Source organism: Hippoglossus stenolepis, chromosome 1, assembly GCF_022539355.2.
Source record: "Hippoglossus stenolepis isolate QCI-W04-F060 chromosome 1, HSTE1.2, whole genome shotgun sequence".
Taxonomy (NCBI): Eukaryota; Metazoa; Chordata; class Actinopteri; order Pleuronectiformes; family Pleuronectidae; genus Hippoglossus; species Hippoglossus stenolepis.
This window is the reverse complement of record NC_061483.1, coordinates 17,654,851-17,678,577: the sequence shown is the minus strand read 5'-3', so window position 1 is coordinate 17,678,577 and position 23,727 is coordinate 17,654,851. Positions and strand designations below refer to the sequence as shown.

The 23,727-nt window shown below is 40.6% G+C and overlaps 1 protein-coding gene across 1 annotated transcript in view; it reads left to right on the top strand.

Annotated features, from left to right (window-relative positions):
- LOC118113214 (CUB and sushi domain-containing protein 1) overlaps nucleotides 1-23,727 on the top strand; it is a 292,387-nt gene that overhangs the window by 98,155 nt on the left and 170,505 nt on the right. The window contains exons 8-11 of the mRNA XM_047340219.1: nucleotides 2,210-2,374; nucleotides 3,014-3,221; nucleotides 15,080-15,192; nucleotides 16,214-16,291. Coding sequence (XP_047196175.1) covers nucleotides 2,210-2,374; nucleotides 3,014-3,221; nucleotides 15,080-15,192; nucleotides 16,214-16,291 — 564 coding nt within the window. The remainder of the gene's footprint in view (nucleotides 1-2,209; nucleotides 2,375-3,013; nucleotides 3,222-15,079; nucleotides 15,193-16,213; nucleotides 16,292-23,727) is intronic.

The following is a 23,727-nucleotide window of genomic DNA, read 5'->3' as shown; positions in this document are numbered from 1 at the left end:
TTCAGTTAATCAATCGGTCAATCAATCAAACATACTTAATTACAGCACATTTCGACAAAATGAATGCAATTCGAAGTGCTTTACAGGTGATTGGCAAAACCTGGAATCTTAAAAAAATAATTAAATTAGTCAAAAACATTTAGAGACTAATGCAAAGCAATCAACTGTAGAAAAGACAAGAATAAAATTAAGTTAAGATGATCAAATATATATAATTAACAGTGACATTTTAGTGACTCTCCTTACATTTGGCTTTCGAACCTGAAAAAGCACATATTTCATACTTCCTTTAATGTCAAAGCACAACAACACGATGGTCAAAATAACTGAATGTTGTAATCTGTTGCGTGGTAGTACAGGCTTAGATTTTGCTAAATAATCAATAGTTTTAACATTATTATGGTGATGAAAGATCAATTCAGAAAAATAACATATTCATTAATATCTATTTTATGTAAAAAAAATATACAGTTATAAAGCCCTTAACCTTCTAGTTGGCAAGTATATCTCACATCAGTTTTACATGGGGCTGCAGGGGATCCACATGTTTTGCACAATATGAAAGAACCAAATGAGTATAATGTGATTAAAAGTATATTCAGACTTTCTTGTTTAACATTAGAGGAGTGAAAAGAGAGCAATCTTTTTGTCACTATTTAAATGGTTTCTCTCAAAGCGGGAGGAAAAATGCAGCTGTAGTTAAGTAGAGATTATCTGCATACTGACAATACTTCTGAGCACTTTATCCTTTCCCAAAATCCCCCCTGATTCTGTCAGATGACTTCTTCAAACATCGGTTCAAATGAGAGAACACCTTTGTGCATCAAGCTGGCTTGTTAAAATGCGGCAGGCTGGCAGAGAGAGGACTGTGCGGTCACATAAGTGTGACTAATGACTTGGCTCGGACACGATTCCTTTCGTTCTCTCCTCTTTCAGTCGCTTCTTTCCCTCCTTCTTCCCATCATTTAGTCAGTGCTTTAGTTTGGGCTTTGAATTAGGTTGTGCGCTTCACCTTGTTATACCAAAGCAGGCAGCACAGAAGACAGAGTGGTCAGCTGAGTGTGTAACTTCCCTCTGATTCATGACTTCATACAATCCAAATAATGAGTCAATTAGAGTAAATTATACATGTTTAGTGTCCACTGTAATTAGTTCACCTCTCTCTTCTTCTGTCTGACTCCTTTTTCCCAGCCTGCTTCCTCTTCCTCTCTCCGCATGGAACCATCAGGCTGTCTCGAGTCTTTCCGCTCTCCCCAGTCTTATTCTCTCCTGTCTGTCTCTTCATCTTCTTGTTTTCTCCTCTTCCTCACCCTCTTTGTCTTCCTCTCATCCGCCTCCCCTCCCTCTTCCTCTCTGTCCTAGTTCTCATGGTCTCCTGGTGAAGCTTTGTCTTATTACCATGCTAGCGTTTAATTGGACCAGTGTACACAAACACACAGATCGACTGACTGAACACCCCTTACATGCAGTCACATGGCACCGTGCACACAGGCACACATGTACACGCACACACACACACACACACACACACACACACACACACACACACACACACACACACACACACACACACACACACAAAGTGGCTATTTGGAAACACATTATGTGCACACACACCCACCAAGTTAACATGCTCCAGTTATACAAATACACATAACACACAGTGGCGCTCGGTAAGTTACTGTGGAGTCCATCCAGGTTGTACTACAGCTACCGTGTTGCTGCCCCTTCTGTGGCACTAAGGCGCGTTGGCTACAGTCGTAGATTGATTTTGGCACAGTTCGACCATGAGCTGCCTGTAGCTGCTGCCACAGTAGAGGGAGTAGAGTCCTCTAAGAACAGGCTGCAGCAGATGCACATTGGAGACATAAAGGCTAGACAGACATCTAAATACTGCCCAGTCAGTCTCACATAGTTTTAGGTCCATATAGAAAAACAATCACACACATCGGTCATACACATATGTGATCACCTCCCACTGGTGTGAGTGTAAAATATGGGCAGTTTGAATGTGAATGATTTTAGGATGTATAATTATAAGGGTTTGGTTGGCTGCTTGGTTCTTCTGTGGAATGTTGATTGGTTTATTTAGATGTTTTTTTTATTTTATTTTACAGTTATTTGTATGTAAATATGAGTAATCATGAACATTTTTTCTGTTTTCCTCTCTGTGTTTCAGTCCTGCCCAGCCACACATGTGGCACCCCAGGCCTCATTCCAAACGGGGTCATTCATGGTACGCGGTACAACATGGGGGACAAGATGCGATATAGCTGTGAGTCAGGTTTTGTATTGGAAGGACACAGTATCCTCACATGCATTGTGTCACCTGGCAGTGGAGCACAGTGGGACTTCCCATCACCATTTTGTAGAGGTAAGAGGTTTCTTTCTTTCTTTCTTTCTTTCTTACTTTCTAATCACTGAGGTCGTTAGAGAGGAAGATGAGAAGAACCAGTGTATTGATTTCTTTTAAATGCACAGCAGGGTCTGACTCGAATTATGCCCCAAATTTTATATGAAGCAGATACAGGACAAATCTGTGGAGGTTTTCACCATCTGAGTCAGTAGATGGCAAAATAGCATTTCTGTGCAGGGTATGCGTCGCTCCCTTCCAATGCATTTCATTAACATGTGCTTTATGTTAATTTATCTAATAATACATTAATCTGTTATATGTTTATTCATGAACAGAAATGAGAAATTAAGCCATTAAAAACATCTTGTGAAACCCAAAAACGGTTGATTTGATTAAGTGTGTTTTTATTTTTGGTAGTGGTATTAAAGTATTTTACATTTACATTTTGACAAAGCAATAATCAGAATTACAACAGTAAAGGCAATTGGAACAAACATTTTTAATAAAAAAGATAAAAGAGAAGTAATACAAATATCAAGCCAGCCCAGGAAAGACAACACCAAAATCATTGTATGAAATAAATTACAAAAACACGTGTTTGTTAAAGAATTGCTCCTCCTTCTCATTCTGTCCTTCTACCCCTCTGTCTGTCTCCAGCGGAGGGAGCATGTGGCGGTACGCTACGAGGCACCGCAGGTTCAATAACCAGCCCTGGATACCCTGCAGAGTATGACAACAACCTGGACTGTACGTGGTCAATCCTTGCTGAGCCAGGGGACACCATTGCTCTTGTCTTCAATGACTTCTTATTAGAGGACAAATATGACTTCCTGGAAATCGGTGGAACAGAAGCACCAAGCATATGGTAAGATACATTTCATATGCAGACCACATAGAGAGAAACTCATGTTTTAGGCTACAGGAGCCTTCAACAGGACTGAGGCATTATATGCTGAATAGTATATAAATACATTATGACAAGCAGACACACACAATCGCCTCTGACATTTGAGAGGTGAGTAGAAAAGGGAATGTCTTCAAATTTTGATACAAACATTTGTTTAGACTCAAAGAAGAACTGATTACATTTTGGTAGTAAAGGGTCAAAAGGTCAAGGTCACATGACCTTACATTGTTTTGAAAACAATATATCAGGAATCCCTAAAGAGAATTTAATAACATGTGGCAGAAACCTTCACTCAGACTCAGGGGTGACCTGAATAGAATGTGGTGGTCAAAGGCCAAGGTGACTGTGACCACACAAAGCACGTGTTTGCCTTGTAAATGGTCTGTATTTATTACTTTTTTTGCAATCTCACACTTTTCTTAAGGTTTTAATAGTATGAGATTTGCAATGGCCAGATTTAGAGAAGGGCCATATGTTTCATTTTGGAGTAGCAGGGATGATGTTTTTTATGTAGATGGTAAATAAAAGAGGAACAAGAATCAACTCTTGTGGAACACCTACACTTATTCTGAGACTTTGAGCTATTCTCTGAGTCGAACATTCGAATAGGACTGCTGGGGTTTACAGACACTTGGATTTTTACAGTAGTAAAAGGGGCGTACATCAGAAATCTTAACAATTTGTTCTAGTTTGCATTGCAATTAATTCGAAAAAAATGCTCATTGAATTAAACATGAATAAAAATAACTTTAAATATTTTTTTTCAAGTATCTGTATTGGTCCAGAAGTATTTGTGACATAAGCCATTGAGCAACAATCGTAGATGTGTTGCGCAAAAGCTGCACCATTAAAGTACCAGTGGGTTGTTTGCGAATACAAGATCTATCGTGGGTTGATTAAAAATGATCTGTTCGGTGTTGTAGGACTAGGAATCAGATGATGTAGATTAAACTCTAAACACCGTTTTCTTGCAGCCAGATGAAAGTGAATAGAGAAGCATCTTGTAGTGAGATTATACAAAAGCAAACCATTAATGCACTGTTCCATCCCACAGGGGTTAAACAGTCATTAGAGCTCATTATTCCATTTGGCCTGACAGTGAGTCACACGACACAGCAAGACTCCTGGATGATGCTACAGGCCAATATCCAATGCAGCAGCAGACGCACATCAATCAGCACTGTATTGCTATTTATTACTCACTGCAGTGTAATCAGTGGATTCTGTGCTCCGATAACATTTATCTTTCTTAACATAATCGAACATCATTTCTTCTTTTGTTGAGCTCTTGTCAATCTTTGAAGTTCTCGCTCATTCTCCTCGCTCTCTCTCGCTCTCGCTCTCTCTGTTGTATCCATTAACATTGTTGGTGTATCTCTTGCACACTGCTGTGCCTGTGGGAACGGTTATGATGATTTGCATGGCTGTAATCGTACTGTCTGCCTCAGAAATACTTCCTGTTGTGCTTTGTGACAAACGTTTAAAAACCACTGAGCTACTCCAGCTAGCTGAAACAGCCTTCTTCTCCACCAACCTGAGCTCGGAGATGAGGCGGTGGCACGCTCACGTCCTGACAGGAGATAACTCTTCCTCCAGCTCCTCCAGTCTCGCCTGCGCCTCGTTGCCTTCATCCTTTTTCTTCTTGGGAAAGCTTCTTATATTCATAGCCTTCAAGTCTTGCCTCAGTGAATTAGCTTGCTAGCTACCACCAGATGCCACCAATGACAAGCCCTGTAACCGGTGTGCTCCGTCTCTTGCTCTCTCACATTCACACAAAATGTATGTGTATGTATTGTATGTGCCAAGTGTGTGAAGTTGATCCGCTGCTTGAACGACGCACAGTTATTCAAGCGTTTTTTTGATCAACAATAATACATGACTTCAGTGACGCATGAATGAAGCCAGGCAACTATTGTCATTATTCTATTATATATAATTAGTATTATTTCACTATTATATATTTATATCTGGGACTATTCATAAAACATTCAGAGCTGTAGCCTGTAGACATCCAGGACTGATGTCCTAGAGCCTTCAGTGTTCTGTTAGCTGACTCATGGACCAGCGAAGAGTTTACATTGTACTGCAGTTTTACCCGATTGTTGGGAAGTATAGATACATCCAGGGATTGAGTAGCCACAATGATTGATTAGGAGTCCTGCCGATTTTCCCAATTTATTTAAATCCCACAGGGAAGGTTGTTGTTTTCATTCGTATTTTGTTTGTTGGCAATAAAGCCGACATTCTGGTGTACTACGCATACCCAGGTTTTTAAATTTAGAGTGCCTTGGGGATTGATTTTGGTTTCTTCAGAATATCACGCATCTCCTTTGAAGGCTTAGATGTGTTTTTGCAGGAGTGGAGGCAGCCTAATAGCAACCTTGTTCAAGTCGATGGAAATCATTGAAAAATTAAAAGATGGGAAAGTGAAAAGCTGTTTGTCCTTCTTCAGGGTTTTTGATGGATTAAAAAAAAAAAATACCAATACAATATTTGGAAACTTGAAGTCACATTTTTCAGACCTAAAATAAAAACGAAGTCCACTTCAGTCCTCTATAAAGCAGACAGCTTCTCTACTGGTTTTTATCCAGAAACATGTCGACTTGCCGTGTGGTTAGTCCTGTGCAGTCACAAGTATGTAAATACTTGTAAATAGTAAATATCCAGATCAGATGGTACCGATATCCCAGAAATGAACAGATAGCATCCGGTGAATCAGTACAAATTCTTATTGACAGTTAAGGATTTGACATTTAATTATAAATGTACATAGTTTACATTAAGGTGGGATAATGTGATGAGACATAAGGATCCTAATAAAGAAAGAAAGAACAGTGCTGGTATATGAGTTTTCTTGGTATATGATTTTTTTTGAGTCTTTAATATTTCTTTCTAACTGGTAAATATGTTCCCTAAAAAGACATTTATAGATCACCGTGTCCTGCAGAAACAGTCCCACTCTTCATGTCCTATTTACTCCAGCTGACATTCGTCTTCCATGTGTAGAAAAAGTGTCATGATTGTGGCGCAGCTTTGAGAGGCATCGAATGGAAAGGTCGACAGTTAAATAAGTGGAGTGAAGGAGGCAGAGGGGATTGCATTAAATGGAAACAACAGGAACGGAGAATAATTACACATTTAGTCCTGTCACCAGCTGAGCAGCACACGAACCATGGCATTGTCATGACACCATTTGTGTGTGTGCGCGTGTGCGTGTGTGTGTGCGTGTGTGTGTGTGCGTGTGCGTGTGCGTGTGCGTGTGCGTGTGCGTGTGCGCGTGTGTGTGTGTGTGTGTGTGTGTGTGTGTGGCGTGCGTGCGCGCGCGCGCGCGTGCGTGCGTGTATATTTGTGTGTGTCAGGTCTTAAGTGGCCGCCTGACAGTTTGAGCTGCTGATCATTCCTCTCGGCTCTGACAGATTACACGCGCACACACGGCTTATCTCTGACGGTATAACATTCAAGGACCACTGTCAACCCACCCTCTGCAATGCAGGGGAAGACAGGGAGTGTACAGGGGAGTACACCAACACATCGACACCAAACGGTGACTGCAATATTTGAAGCCTCTCGACTTCATGATTCTCAAAGTGTTGCTTCTACGCCCCAATTATTTGCATTAATAGGTCATCTTAATTAAAACACCAGATTACAGTAAGCGCTACGACAAATAAATGTAAACTACAGAAACATAATTTTTACATGATTTTATTTCCGCGCATTAAATAAATGGATTCATTAAATCACAAACACAATTCTCGTTATGTATTGGTCAACACATTAAAATGCATTATATCAATGTGCACTGTGTTCAAGTCGGCAGTTTTGGTGCAGAAGCAGAGCAGAGAGTGGTGGGCAAAGGTCTCAAGTTGGAATCGAACCAGAGCTGTTGCAATTTTATGGTTTTTACCCTCACCGCCATAGGTCTCTGAGACACCAAGTATATTTAATCAAAGTTCACTGATCTGGGCCTGAAACATTATAGTTATAGAAAAGGAAACTTAAATGGGCTTCTGACAATCTCACGATCTCATACCATTCGATGTCCCTTTTTCTCAGATGTGGGATTAGTGATGACTGATGTTTCCACTGAGGCATTTGGTCAGGTCATTGTGGAAATGACTGACACCTGACAGGACCACTGTGACAGGTTCTTCCTGTTTACTGAGAGCTCGTTCTGATTGGCTGTCCCAAAAGCAATTTCCTGTTTCATGTTCCTGTCTGGTAGCTGGCAGGTTGAATGTCAGGCTGTCTATCTGTCACATATAAGCATACCCACAAACACTGCTGCGCGCACACACATGTGGGTTTATATGTATCTATATATACATATGTATACACACACACACACGGAGAATGATTTGATTTCAGAATATCAGAATAAGGCCATGTCACGCCTTTACTTTTATTCTTTTTTTGAGACCGAAATGTTATTTCTGTAGCTATTAACAAACTAATGCGTCATACATTTCTAAGTGAAGAGAGGATATATTAGTAGTACGTGATGCAAGTGACCCATGAGGGAGTCAGGCAGATAGAAAGACGTATTTTGTAAGACCTCCAGGCATTTGTGGAGCTGGTGCCTACTGTAATCCGATGTCTGTATCGGACTCTATGGCTTATTGTGTTTATTTCTCCATGCATCCCTCTATTGAGCAAGTGGAATGTCATCGGGTCACACAGATGTTTCTGTGTATGCAGTTGAAGAGGTCATCAGTCATTTTTCAGTGCTGCTCATATTTTACATGAATCAATATGAAGATGCAGATTCTTTGGGATTTGTAAACTAAATTCAGAAATGTAGAGCAGATTGTTTCTCCCAGCAGCGGTGTTTGGTTTGTATAGAGGAGACACCTTCTGTACTTTGATCAATGTTATTGTGACGCATAATGAACCGGGACATGTGTGAATATACCTTCACATCTGTGGATATATAATTCTAGTGAACTTTGCTGTATAATCAAATGAAAACGTTGACCCATACTGGATTTCAGAACACCAAATGTGTCCAGTCAACTGGTAATTGTTATTAATTGCGGACATGTTTCAAGGTGAACGGTTAAAGACCCTGACTGTATTTACGAGGCGATGACTTTGGACTGACCGTGTGAGAGCCTCCTCAAACGTTTGTGCAATTATAATTAATTCAATACCAATATCCTGTATAACCTTTATTTATTTCAACTTCATCTACAATACGCCATCCTACTACATGATACACTCTTACTTTGAAACATAGATGATAAAACAGGAATGCACCAATATCTACGGACGTACTGTAGCAACTTTGCACTGTTCTTAAAGTCATATTTATTTAACCATCTGCATATAAAGAACACAGAAACAGCTTCTCTTAAATCAATATTTCACAATGCTGCTGTATGTAATGTTACAGCTGTTATCTTCAAGTCTTCATTTTTTTTCCTGATAACTAAAATGAGGTGTTTATATTCACAACTGTTCACAGCAAGGCATCCTCCGCTCTTAAACCTCTCTCTTCTCTGCCCTCTTCTTAACCTCTGCCCTTCTCCCCTTCCTCAGTCTTCCTCTCTCTTGTGTCCTGTATATCTCAACAGGCCCTCTGGCTGTCCCTTCCTCTTCTTCTCCGTCTTCCCCTTCCCCCCTTTTCTCTGCTCCTCTCCTCCTCCAGCTCGAGTCTTTCAAAACCCAAGACAAATTGAAATGCTTGAGGAACAGCAGCGTTCGTACTGTCATTTCCTTCAACTGAATGAATTCTTACACTGCCAAAGGCCATTATATCTAAAGAGCACAACCACCAGCAATTAATCATATTTCCTTCCTTATTGCTCACTACATTATGCACAGTGATTTTAACCTATAGTTGCCGGTGCGGAAAACTCGAGAATTTGCCAAACCGTCACGCTGGTATTCAGAGATTTGTAAGAAGCAGTAGATTGTTATGGTGATACAAAGAAGTTGATGGAATCTCTGAATTCTTTATGCCCTCTTATTTTTTACAGACGTCCAATTAAATGAAAGGCTGTAATTGCCATTTTTCTAGTGTTTGACCAAAGGGCTCACTACACATAATGTGATGAAGGTAATACTCACTAAATGGGACTCACACCTTAATATATGACACCTGCAAGGGATAAGAACTCTTTCCTCCATTTACATTGTATTATATTGTACTGAGTTTTATTCTGTCATAAATATTCCCTTGTTTCCGTTTCTCTTTTTATCGTCTTTCTCTCAGATTCTCATGTTTCTCTCTACCTTAGACAGAAACACGCATGCAGGCGCACACAGTGTTGGATTTTTAATTATTTTACTGGGTGTGATAGAAACAGTAGTGGTAAAGTAATGCCCATTCAATCGCTCATTTACTAGTGGCTCGCCCGTGTAATTGTCTCGTCATTTAAACTTTATTTTAACTTAAATGTATTCAGGCGGCACAAACTTTGTGACAAACTCTTGCAACTTCTGCTTCCAGTTCAAGTCACAGTCAAATCAGATGGGAGATGTAAATCCTCGTACCTCCTCACTCCCTCACCCGTTTCTTGCTTGGCAGTTCTAATGCTTGGTGATTACTAACCACACTGTTGGGAATCACCAAGAATGAAAACAACCAACACGTGACACAAACTCCTCTCATTTCACCCAACAACAAATGCAATCTCACTTTTGTCTATCACCTGTCACCTGTCACGTTTGGCTTTTGGTTTTAATTTGTTAGTAGAACTCCTGAACGTGTCTCCATGAGGCTGTTGCTCATTGTCATGCATCGAGCAGACAATACGCTCCCAGTCATGGAGATGATTCCTATCCTGAGACAGATCACACGCTAGCTTCTCAGGGCTCCCGTAGATGGGAGCGGGATGAACCCAGCAGGACAACATCATCCGCAAACAGCAGAAATGCCATGCTAATGTCACTGCTGATTGTTTAATACAAACGTGAGACAAGGCAAAGGAGGACCACTGCTCTGTTTGAATGACCTTGTTGGCTCCGACACCCCGTACCCCCAACAGCATCTTCCACAGAAAACATCGAGGAATACAACCTCGCCCTTTGGTGATCCAAAGAGGAATACAAGCATCTCCTAAATCACTGAAACATTTAGACAAAAATTAACAAATCTCCCTCCCTGCTGAGATAACCTCAATTTGATCTACTTCCCATGATCCAGCCCGAGTCCACATTGCTCCGCATAAGTCAGGGTGAGGTTTAACACCCAGCCAGAATTTCTTTACGAGCACCTTGTCCTTGGTAGTTTTTCTCAGGAAGATTTAGCTTTGTAATTCCTTAATCATTTGAACACATCCTGCAGCCCCTTGGCTGAATCATGGGGTCTTGTCTGCCAATCCAGAGGGTATTACATTAGGCCTGCGCTATCTTTGGACGATACCTCAGTACCTGCCATCAAGGAAACAGTGACACCTGCCAAAAACAGGCTCAGACTCATTTTTTATGGGGGGTTGTGTTTGCTCTCCTCTAATGCTCCTCTGTTACATCTCATTTCACTCCTCCCTTTGCTGTCCCTTTCTTTCTTTTACTCCTCCCCTTTACCTTTATTCCCTGCTTCCCTTTTTGTAGTCGCCATCCCTCTCCTCGAGTCTCCTTTCTTCTCTTTGAAATGCCTCTCTTGTCCTGTTATTACATTTACATTTTAAATTATGTTTACCGGCTTTGTGTGTGTGTGTGTGTGTGTGTGTGTGTGAGTGTGTGGGTGTGTTATGAGATTAAAAGTACCAGTGTACCAGGGTTTTGCACTAAGCACTTGGAATAAACAGCTATCTGTCGTGAATAATGTGCTTTCCAACTTTTTTTGACTCGCATCCAATCATTTCTTTTTACAGTCTCTTTTTGTCGTCTTGCAGATGCTTGCATCCACGGGGACCTGCAATAACTGCACCCGTAGAATAAACTTAAAATAATGTATTGCCAGCAATATGAGCAGCCAATAGGGAGGACAGAGGCCAAGACAACGGCGCCCAGACAGTAGAAAGTTACGTCTGTGTTGTGATGTTAATGGATCACCAAAGAGCGTGTGGTCTAATAATAGAGAAGTGCTAAAGTAAGCACAGAAATAAGTCTCTCCTGCTCTTTGTTCCTGCTGTTTTTCTTTTATTGTCTACTCCTCCTGGGTTTGTTTATCAGCTCCTCTCTTTTCCTCTCATCTCCTCTTCTCTCTCTTTTTTTAGTCCTGCATCCTTTCCTCTCTGTCTCCCCTACGCTACGTTACTCTTTCTTTTATCTTCATCCATTCTTTTGTCATGTGCGACTACCCTCCTTCTCCATCCCCTCCTTCTCCTTTCTCCCATCACTCTCTTTCCAGCTTCACTTGCTCTCTCATTTATCTCCATCCTCTGCAATCTGGTATCTGTAATGTCTAACCTCATCTACGCTTTACCTCTTTTTATCACCTTTTCTTACTTCGAACCACTCCGGGAGGGAGACGGTTACACTGTCTCCCTCCCGATTCATTTAAGCAGATTGCTCGTCCTCGCCTCCTTTCCTATGGTCCTCACCCATCAGCCCCTGTTTGTGCCTGTTCTCTGTCCCTCGTTATCTGTCTCCCCTCTCCTCGTCTTCTCTGTCTCCCTCTAACCTCTGTGCTGCAGCCTGTTTCCTTCTCACCTGCTAAACTTCTTTCAAACCTTTGCCAGTCTCTCCTCTTTTTTTTGTTGTTTTCTCCTTCTTCCTTCCCCTCCTTCCTTAAAGTTCAGTCCCATCCCTCTGTCCTCCTCCTCTGACCCCTTGTCTCGCCCTCATTCTGATGTCAGGCAGCTGGCCATTCACTATGAATAATGGAGTAGGTGCAGCATATCTCACAGATTTTTTTTTTATCCATCTCTCTCTACACTTTTCGTATTTCCCTACCTTTTAGCTCTCTTATGCATATGACATTATTTATCTGATTTAGTTAAACATCCATACATGCAAATATGAATTGAATAATTTACATATGCTCTGACTGTATTGTAATATGATTTAAGATTATACCTACAATATGAATGTGTTGTCATTTATCTATAGATATAATTCTGAACTGATTCTACCACTGTTAGTGCACTCTCATTGACTTCATTATAGAAATGTATTAATTATTTAATTATTTGATTTACTTTATTGACTTCCAGTTTAATTAGACTGATTTCAGTTGGAGACAAAACTGCAAAGTCCAGTGACAACTTCTTAAATAACTGTTTCCTCTGTTTCATTACACTCATATTCTTTTTGTCGCTAGACTTATTGAACGGGGTCAACGAATATGGCTGAGATAGAATCACACTCATGCCAATGCAATCAGGAGAAAAGTGCACTGAAGTCTAGAACAGAATTACTGGTCTTAAAATCCAATGATATGATGCTTTGCTGGTGCCTGTAGGAGTCGCAACATCAATTTCACTCGCCCCACTACAAACTGAGGTCATATAGGTGAAGTGCAGAACATTAACTGTGTCTGAAACAACTCCCTACACCATTTATTACAGGATGTGGTCCAGGGTATGAACTGTCTGTTGTGTGTCAGGGTAGAAAATGTATAAATTATACAGCGCCTTTAAAAAAAAAACTAAAACTCCTGTAGTTTTTGCTCTGGTTTTATCTCTCATATGTCATGTTGTCAAGTCAGACTAGCACACATTTATATTTAACCACACTAACTGAGACAGACCACTGGTTGCCTCGTTGAGAGATAACATATCGCTCTACTGTAGTCAATTCACTGTGCGTACTGTAGAGTTAGAGTGCCTTTGGGCAGGGACATTGTCAGAGCTTTTGTCTCATCTGACATTTTTCATTTTCCTTCGCTCTGATTTTCACGAGCTGTCTCGTTCAGTCTCTTCCTTTTGATTAGATTTGATATCTTTCCCAACTGTATTCAAAGAGGCAGAACTTTGTGTCTCCTATAATAAGCACTCAATAAGGTCCTCTAACAAGCGTGCTTCATATTTTATACCACCGCTCATACTTTGTTTCTGCCCTTTTTCCTTATCGGCGTTTCCCCTCCCTCGCTGTGGGTCTCAATCTGCCTAGTATACCTGCGGCATTATTAAAGGGCAGTTCCACTCCTCCCCTTGCTCCAGGGAGGATCGTAGAACATTGGCTTCCAGGCAGTTTCTTACATCATTTACTTTTTTTTTAATAAAGTATATAGATCTTTTTTTTACCACTGCCGTGGTTTATTTTGGTAACGAAATGCAAGAGATGTAAGACGGTGATGTAATATTCACCATCGGCAACCAACTCATTGTCTCAGTGGCGATGCTTTAGAAACAGTTTTTGAATATGGGAATATTTCTGTCTTTTCTTTTTATCTCCATGTCCTTACACCTCTACTGCTTTACCACGTCTCTCTTCCCCTTATCCTCCAATGCTTTGTTTTGATCCTTTTCTATCCTCTCTTTCCCGAAACCTCTGTCTGTATGTGGTTTGAATATATCGAAATCCATTCTTCTTAATCGGCTTCACGCTTGGCACGTGTATTGTTAAGGGCCAAAGAAAGTGTAGTGTTGAATTAAGTGTGCGATTTGGCGAACGATACATTCAATGTTGGCATACTTTGAATTAACAGGCAACCAGCGCTCTGTAGCAGAGACGGCTGGGACTCCTCAAAGTCAGTGACGTTGTCAATAAGGACGACAACAACGACAACCGATTGTCCAGTTCAGGGTTCTACAGACCGAGTCCAGCAGCTGGTCTTTACTTGTCCTGTCTTTACTACTTTTAGAAGGAAAGCTGCAACCATCATTACCTCAGGCCAAGCAATCAGCCAAATCCAAACAGGCAGGTTGAGAACATCCACCGCACTAGTTATTAATAAATGTAAAACACAGCTTGCTTCAGTCACTCATTGTATTATGAGTCCAGATTCATAAATCATACATATTATGATGTAAAAGGAAACCAAACAATTTGATGCATAGACAAGTAAAACAAAAAAGAGCTTTTTCAGCAAAGATTTGCTGACTATTCCTGCAGCTCAACCCAGTTTGGCACAGGAGACAAACATCATCCAGTACAACTGCATAAAACCTGCCTTTGGTCAGTGGTGATCATTATGCAGAGGGGTAATATCCTTCATTCATTTCCCACGCCCACATGTCTGTAGCCAGTGGAACAAACTGCCTTTCAACTAAAACCTCTGTAAATAACAGCCACACAAAGCAGAGTGACATCAAAATCATCCCCTAGAAAGTTCTGCTTTACATCGTGGTATCTTTTACAATGTACAGGCCCTGAGATGAAGTCATATGAATCACAGTCTCATTGCTGCGCTGTGCATTGTATGACATACTGCGCTTACAATTAAATGTGACTCATCATTTCTCAACATTTCTCAACATTTTTCACGAGAGCCGTTGGTCATGCTGCGGTCCATAAAGCTGCAATCCCTAATTACACGGCAGCAATTTTCTAAAGCATTTTCCCCACAAGTGCATTTTTGTTGGAGACTTTGATTTTTCAACATTAAATAAAAATACCTTATAAAGCTCTTCTTCCATCTACAAAGTGCACGTACTCGACCTCCAATTCTGGAGGAGCTATAATATCTCCTTCAGCGTAATATTGATGACCAGTGTGGACCATTCAGAATAAATACACACACATCCCCGTCTTACTGTAAACGTGGAGACTGTGGATTTAATAACAACAACTTGACTTTGTCACATCACCTTCTCTTTCCCATTTGCCTTGTGTTTCTCTGCTGTATTCTCCATAGAATAGAATAAGTAGACTATGGAGCGAAAAGTTGATCAAACCAAACTCTCTGTGGAAATGCTGTAACACTGCAGATGTGTGTAAAATGTGAATCTCATTACATGTTTTTTTATTTATTTGCTTGCTTCCAGGTTGACGGGTACGACCCTGCCCTCTCCAGTGATTTCAAACAAGAACTGGCTTCGGATACATTTCACCTCAGACAGCAACCATAGAAGAAAAGGATTCAGTGCACAGTACCAAGGTATTTCACACTAACACTTTAACACCTATAGTGTGAATACTAGTGTTTGTGTTAACCAATGTGTGTGTGTGTGTGTGTGTGTGTGTGTGTGTGTGTGTGTGTGTGTTTGTGTTTGTTTGTGATGGGAATAGCAACACAGAGGCCATCACAAATATATCTACACACAAAAAACACAAAGACATAAAAGCTTTTATTGATCCCCATGGGGGATTTGGGTAATACCCAGTACAGAATAAATAAAGGAATACAGATAATGATAAAAAAAAAACATCAGACCTAACTAAATACATGATCGTATTTATAGGTTAAATGTGCATGTGGATGAAAGCACACATGCCCAACCTCACAATTGGCATTTGCTGTAATTATGATTAGCATTTATTTGGAACGGAAGTCTGAAATCACCGGACTGGACTTGCTTGTCCTCTCCTGTCTATAATTGACTGGTAGTATGGCTTGATTGGTATATTAAGGTGCATATTAGTTTCCACGTGGCGGCTCAGATTTAATTGGCTGCTTCCAACACAAAACACGGCGAGCGCGTCTGTATCTGTGGCTCTCAGCCGCCGTGTCGTTTTTCATTCAACCCCAATGCCGACTCTCTTTTCTGACTCTCGTCTCTGTCACTCTTGAGACTCTTGAGAAGGAGAGAAATGTGTTTTTCATGCCAAGTCACAGTGGAAGTTTCACATTGAAAATGTAGTTCGGTCGTAGCACCGATTTTTCTGTTATTCTCTGCAATGTTGCTCCTTTGGATTAAAGAGATGGGGATACATTTGAATGCTGCTCCCTTCTCCTCCTCCTCTTTCCTATTGCCCCCACTTCTGTCTTTCAGTCTGTTCTACTGTTCCCTGTTCAAATGTTTTCCTCTGCCACTGTTGCATTTGTCTTGGTTTGTGTGTGAAGTGTGAAGCTGGATTGAAACTCTGGAAATAATAACGAGCGCTTAAGGAAAAAGGTGTACAGTAAACAAGGTCTAATAATGTATTAAAATTTAATGACTTTATTTTTCTTTCTGCAGTTAAGAAAGCAATAGAGCTGAAGTCCAGAGGGGTGAAGATGATGCCCAGCAAAGACTCCAGTCACAAAAATGCTGTCTGTAAGTAAACTGCTGCTGTTTGTGGATAGTTTCTCATATAGACATCACGTAAAAAAAAAGTATGCTTTTAAAATACACTTTTTTTTGCCTAACAGTCAACATCTAACCTGTTTTCACAAATACGTGCATTGCAAACCAACCCACGAAGCCCCCGAATGTATCTTTTTGCAGTAACTTCCCAATAAGCACGTCTAGCAAAAAGAGCAGGGAAGCAAAATGTACTATTTCATCGCATGAGCGCTCGTGTCACAGTGTCAACTCAAGTTGTTTTTCTTCACTCAAGAATGTGGAAAAGCTAATAACGCACACGCTGTGAAGCTTATAAAGGGCATTTTTAGTTAAGACTCAGAGGAGTGTTGTTTAAAGTCTGGGCTCCCCTCAGACACTGTGCTGTTGTTCATTTGGAAACAGGACTGACCGGCCCAGCTCGTGATCTTCTGCTCCGTAATCATGTTACTGTGTCAGTCCCATGTGCAGCCATCAAGTCTGAATGTAGAAAGCAGAGAATAGCATGTGTCTATTGTGATAGTTTATATCATTTTAACTTTGCAATAAGCTTGAAACCCCATTTCTCCACACACACACACAGTGCACCACCCTGTACGCGTGTGCAGATGAGAATCTGACTACAGCCCATAATAGACCCACTGCAGTACACTGACTCACTTTCTGCTGGCTGTCGCTGGTGCTTCCCACTGGATAAGTCTTTTGTATTACCCATTTCAGCTGTTTATTATGTTTTAACTTTCCACGTTTTCAAAAGCTAAGTGGTGTCTGGAGGGTTGGCGTGGTGACTCCCGTCGGCCAGAGCTGGAAACGTGCCCACTGCATCTTATTCATTCCTTTTGGAGGTGCAGCCAAGATTCCAGTACGAGACTCCATCAGGTGGAGGCATTAATGTGTAAACCAGTGGCAGCGCATCTCTGAGACATAAAGGAAACCAGTAGAAAAAAAATCTCCAATCCATTATGAACATCAATGATGATCAATGGTTTAATAAGGTTTAAGTGTTTCTTTAATTTATATCTCTTCACCTTTCACTCTCCTGTCACCTTATCACATGTTCAGCTCTTGACTTGATTAATGATCCCATATCAAACAGACCACACACACACGCGTCAGTTCAATGGGATTTTAATACCAGGTGCTGTAATGTGTTTCTCCGTGCAGTCTTTGACATGACGGAAGCCACTTTGTGTACTTTTCACATTAGAATACTAAGCATGACAACATGTTAAGGATAATCATTATATAAGTTAATGTGCTGTTAATGGGCAAAAAGATTTTAGCAACAACTTGTAACTTTCATTAGCTCCATCGATAGTAAAAAAAAGACGATAGTCTGTCAATGACACTGTTGTGTAAACAGCATTGTCTGATTACTTTAACTCATTACATTACATTAGATTTCATTTAGCTGACGCTTTTATCCAAAGCGACTTACAATAAGTGCATCCAACCATGAGGGTTCAAACCCAGAACAACAAGAATCAAAGTACAATTTGCTTCAAAAAAGCCACAACTTCTACATGTAAGTGCCATATAAGTGCAACATTTATTATTTTTTTATTAAAGGTGTAGTCGGAAATGATGCGTCTTTAGCAGGAAAGCAAACAGATTTCAAATTACTGTACATTGGTTGGTTTTTAATTTTTAAAGCTATACATATTCTATTTGAAATCAAACTGTTATACAGCACTGAGATGTGAAGTCACAGTGACAGTGATATCTGAAGAGAAGTGTCTCAAGTTTTATAGTCAAAAACAACACAATTAATTAAAAAAGTTTTTTTCCAGCAAAGGTCTCGAGATGATTAATACCGAACACACCATTAGTTTGTTGCGCTGCTTTCAAGTAATGTGCACAATAGGTGTCAGTTTCCATGGTTTATCTGGGAATCATGGGCAATTAAAAGAAACCTCTAGTGGCTATGTTTACACATTTGAGTATTTACTCAGCTTCAGCTTTGTCATAACTTCAAATACGGTGAATCATCTCTCGATAGCTACAGGGATTAGAACACATCAGTCAAGTTCAGAAGGGAAACTGTGGCGGAGAAGCTCCTCAAGTCAAATCGTGAGCTGCGGAGGATTTTCTCTGTGTGTGTAGTATTTTATCAGGTGATCCACATGGGAGGTGTGAGGCACAGAGTGTTTTTATCTGGACCTCAGGAAAAAATGTTTCTCACCCTCAGTGGCAGCTAATGGGAATCCAATTGTACTTAAACACCACATTGACTACAAGGCAATAAAACAATGAATGTAATGATAAATACGATAAATATCTCTGGCTGACATATGTCTCGGAAGCTTGGAGATTCTTCGAGATCAGCGCCGGGATCATCTGACGGAGCTTTTTAATTATCACAGAAGCTCCAGCTCATACCTCATCCATTCCTTTGCATTTCATAATAAAACCCTCATCAATAATTCTGCCGATTTACACGCTCAGCCAAGCGCGTACCGGTGCAATTAACATTAGTGTGGTGTTTTTGTGTGTATGTGTGTGGATGTTGGGAAGAAAATAATTCTTGCTTGTGTGCCTCTTCATTTGTCCTTGCATTTAAAATTAAAATTAGTATATGCATTGTGTATGTTTGAGAGTATGCATGAACATGTGAGGAGGAAGAGGAGCTCGGTGAAGAGTTCAGATCCCACACACACTCTTTCTTTGCTCGCACCTGCTTACACTTCCCATGCACGCAATTAGATTTACACATAAGCACAAACACATTCGTATACAAAATGGTTTCCACATGGGAGCATCACCTTTAAGATGGCCTGCAGAGTTCAGATCTAATGCATTTGCTTGTTACGAGAAGGGCCAGCAAACAAAAAACATCTTGCTGTGGAGTAACTGTCATGTAAATGTTTTACAAATAAATTATGTTACATCCTTAGCGATGTGATTTTGTTATGGTTGTACCATAAACACACAGTAGGATCTGGGGTCTCCAAGAGTCTTGTACTTTTGGGACTGACTGTAAATGAACTTAAAAGAAAAATCTGAGCCTAACTCTGCCAGCAGTAAAGCCGGCTGCAGTCGTTCAATTATGACTTGTATTACACCTTTGCCTCAGGGGCTCCGCATTTTATCATGATGTTTAAGTACAGTAATCACCAGTGGTTTTTGCACATGGGCTTAAAGACTCTCAAAAGTGCCGATCCCCCTTGTAAAATTAGTGCTGCACTGTACAGAACTAGCTTTGTTATCTGTAATCATTATGTGGAGCTAAAGAATGATGATAATGACTGTTAACCGTGTTGTCCAGGGATCCCTTAATCTCTTTAAACTCCGGACCTAAATGAGAAATTTACTCTCTCACCACGGGACCAATGCTCATTAAAAACATGCCAGCCTTTTTTTCCTTTCTTGGTGACCAAAACTGAGTAAATGTGGGCTCTGGATTGAGGGTTCAGGGAGATTATCCGAACACAGCACAGTGAGGCCATCAGGATGTGAACCAGGATCATTAAAACATTAAAGAAAAGCAAAGCCATCGTCCACTTTCAGTCCCAAATCAGTCTCTAAGCAACATTCCTGTGCACTGTATGACTCCCAGTGGTGATATTATAGCTGTATGGCGGAGCATGTGCAGTCTTTATGTAATATACAATCATTACAGAGAAGTAGAGACTTATGATAATGACTTTTACCTGTCTGGAGAATGGTGTGCTTATGAATCATAATCTAAAGGACTATCTGCAACAGCCTCTAGCCTATATTAAAGCACAGGCTAATAGACAGACACACATGAGAATAAGTTTAATTCAGTTTGAGTCTGTTTATGAATAATTCTCAAATTGACTATTGATTAAATCCTGCAGTATGTGATACTGAAGACAGATGTATACAGAATGTATACAGGCAAAAACATCACGGTCCATTCAAACACACAGATATGAAGTAGAACCATGTAAAATGGATCAAATTGAAGAAACCCATCTTCTGGTAGTTGTCCTCTCTCCGCACTAACATTAGCTTACCGCTGTGGATGTGTCATAATTACAGAGAGGCTGAAAGATTGTGATTAAGGAGTTTTCCTCCAAAGACAACGACCAGGAACTACAATGAATCATCATTGTGAAAGTGTGATTTATAATCAGTGTTTTCTTCAGGATGGCCGGGCAAAGGTGGTGCGAGACGTGGGCTCCCCTTAAACGAAAGTGATCCCACCACTTGAAAGTTACAATTACAAGACGGTTCAGTAGCACGGCTAAATAGTTTTGGGAAAAAACCTCACGGTGATGCAGTCCGCTATACCGTCAGAATAATATGCTATAATGGGTTTCATCACATCACACATGGCCCCGGCTCAGCATCAAAACCGTTTTCTTGTTCATGCGGAGAGTCTTGTGGGTTCAGCAGAACGAGGCGGGGATACGCGGCTGTGGACTTCAGCGCTCGGCTTGATTGACCCGTATGAGAAGTTGGAGGAGAGAGAGAGAGAGAGAGAGAGAGAGAGAGAGAGAGAGAGAGAGAGAGAGAGAGAGAGAGAGAGAGAGAGAGAGAGAGAGAGAGAGAGAGAGAGAGAGAGAGAGAGAGAGAGAGAGAGAGGGAGAGAGAGAGAGAGAGAGAGAGAGAGAGAGAGAGAGAGAGAGGACGGAGTGGATAAAAGGCGGCGCGAAGAGCAGGGGAGAGCGGACCAGAGCATGTCAACACATTGCACTCCACACACATTTCTCTCCTCATCCAGCATGCACCTGAAGAGCACCTCAAAAGCTCTTACCTGAAACACACATCAGCTGATTACACACGTTTGCACTCACACACATACACACATTTTCACACACACAAACAAACATACTCCCCTACGCTCTCCGTGCCTCTGCCTCTCTCCTCCCACCCACTCTTTCATTGTCTCAGTGACCACAGTTTCTGTTTTTTTAATGGCTAATCTGTCAGCTGTTATAAAAACTAAACTTCTGTGCCACATGGCTTTGCATTCTAAATGCAAATGTCTTCTGTGTTTATCCGTCTTCACGTTGCTCTCTAAGCCAGCGGTTTACCACTTTCCTCCAATTCCCTGAGCCAGTGGTTTGTAACTCCTTCTCTTGGGAACTTCAACAACAGTCTCTTACAAGAACCAAAACAAAACTAACAGAAGGGGAGACACAAAACAACCTGCAACCACACATAAAGTAAATAACCCATATGTCACTGTTACATGAGGTTCACCTTGTTCTTAATACTTTATTAAAGTTGTATCCAATCAACACTGGCATATGTCTGCATCTATGTAGACTATTTGTCCCCCCTAGCAAGGAGGACAGTCAATATAGGAGGACATCTATAAATAGACACCAGTAACAATAATAAAACAGAATAAACGTAAGGATATATAGACACGTATAAATGGAAAAATAATATATACAGTAAACTTGATTGAAATGAATATTGCACAGTTAAAGGAGTTAAACTTGTAACTCTTTTAATGTAAAACTCTTCAAATGTAGTTTTTCTAGTAGCCTTCTGGGTAACCAGTTCAGCATCAATGATGCAGCAATGATGACAATACTAGTTCTATATACTGTCATACACACACTGTTTAAGACTTAGTTTGTAAACTAAGAAAAGGGAAATATTGTTTTCCCACAATTGAATATCCATTATTTGATAGTCTATCCATGCCTGTGAATGTTGGGATTTATTATGTTTAATTTGTAAAACTGCTAATGCTAAAGACAACTGGATTATATAGTTACTGTAGAACCATGAAGTCCTCCTTACTTAAGCAGAGTAAGTAAACTACTAACTGGGCTGTTTTTACTTGAATCAATTTTTCTAAACTTTAATATGCTGAATTATTAATAGACACATTTTCTAATTTCATGCTGTATTCATGCAATCATTTTAAACAAACAGAGTAGGTCAATTAATCAAACAAAACAGATAAACATTGAAATTGCAATATGAGGATTTAAAAGGAGACACCAGACTTTACAAACTGATACATTCCTGCGGTACTGTTTCAAGTAAACAACAATAGATAGAGGAAGTCAAATGTAATGTTCCGTTTATCAAATTAATTACACGTTATGCAAAAAAATCTGTATGGACAAATTATTTGTGGTGCATTAAAGCTTGCGCTGGATTTTATGTTGCAGACGGCTGAGGTGGAGCAGTGGTGGTGTTATACTACACTGGGTTTCATTGAGATGTGTTTCTCACGTTCTTCTCCCCTCATGTTTAAAACGGTGTTAGCACAACAGGAGACCAACACACCTTTTTACATCATGCAATCCACTCCAGCATCATTGCAAACAATCACCTTAATGATAAACATGTAGTTAAAGTAAAGCCACGCTGACAGTGTCATTTCAAAGTGCATTAGATGTTACAGGAGTACTCTTCAGTAATTCTCTGCACGTGCCGGGTTTCATTTTCTCCACAACGGTTGTTTCACCATTTCAATTTCACGCAAAAGCTATTTTTTCCCAATTACTCCCTGGAGGTTTGATTAGATCTCCATGTCGTTTTGCACACTACATGTTTTGATTTGCTCACGACATGTTGAAAATTCCAATGACGTATGACCAGGCTCGGGTTATTAGCAGGTAAATAGGGAGTGAAGCATATATAGATCAGCTTCTCGTCCTGCTGTTATGGCTGATCGGTATTTATATGTTTCTATGAAAAAAGAGAAGAACATCCATCCATCTATGCCACTCAGCCTTTTGAGGATCTGTAGCCAATCCCAGCAGAGAGTGGGCGAGAGGTGGGGTCATCGACATGTGGCAAAATTAGCTGATGTAAGCAGATTTTTTTAAAACATGGGTAAACCCGCTAAAAAAAGGCGATTGACTCCTTTTCCATTGCCAGAAGAAGAGTATGTCTTTCTGGGGGGGGTTTTCCCCATAAGTCACGTTCCACATCACAAAGGCAGAAAAAACTGAGGCACTCTCTCACCTACTCTGCCAAATTACTGCATTCACCCTGGTGTCACGTTTCAATCACTGGCGATCACTGCAGAGTCATTTGATCACGCTTCTAACACGCCACAGATGCAAACAAAATTAAAAATATCTCCCTGGGAAAAAGCGTACACACACACGTAGAAGACATCCACGAAGATGTCAAGAGAGTTTGTGGTGATCAGAGCCGACGACGGTGTCGGGCTGATGTAAACACGATCACATGAACTCGACAGTGGAGTTAATACATCACTTCCTGCCTCTGTCTGCTGCAGTCGGCTGCTCCAGCTCTGGCCTGAATAATGCGAAGGATTGGATGCAGTTGTTAACGCGTCTGTGCAGAGAACCTCCCGCTGTGCTGGGCATGTGTGAAAGACAGACTGCGGGTAAACTCCGTAGCCAATTCTCCACATTTTACCTGGAGGTCATGTCTGGAAACGGCTAGAGAGAACATGCAACCACAGAAAGATTCAGACAAACTTCCATTACTTGATTTATTGAACTCACTCACTTTCCACTGCT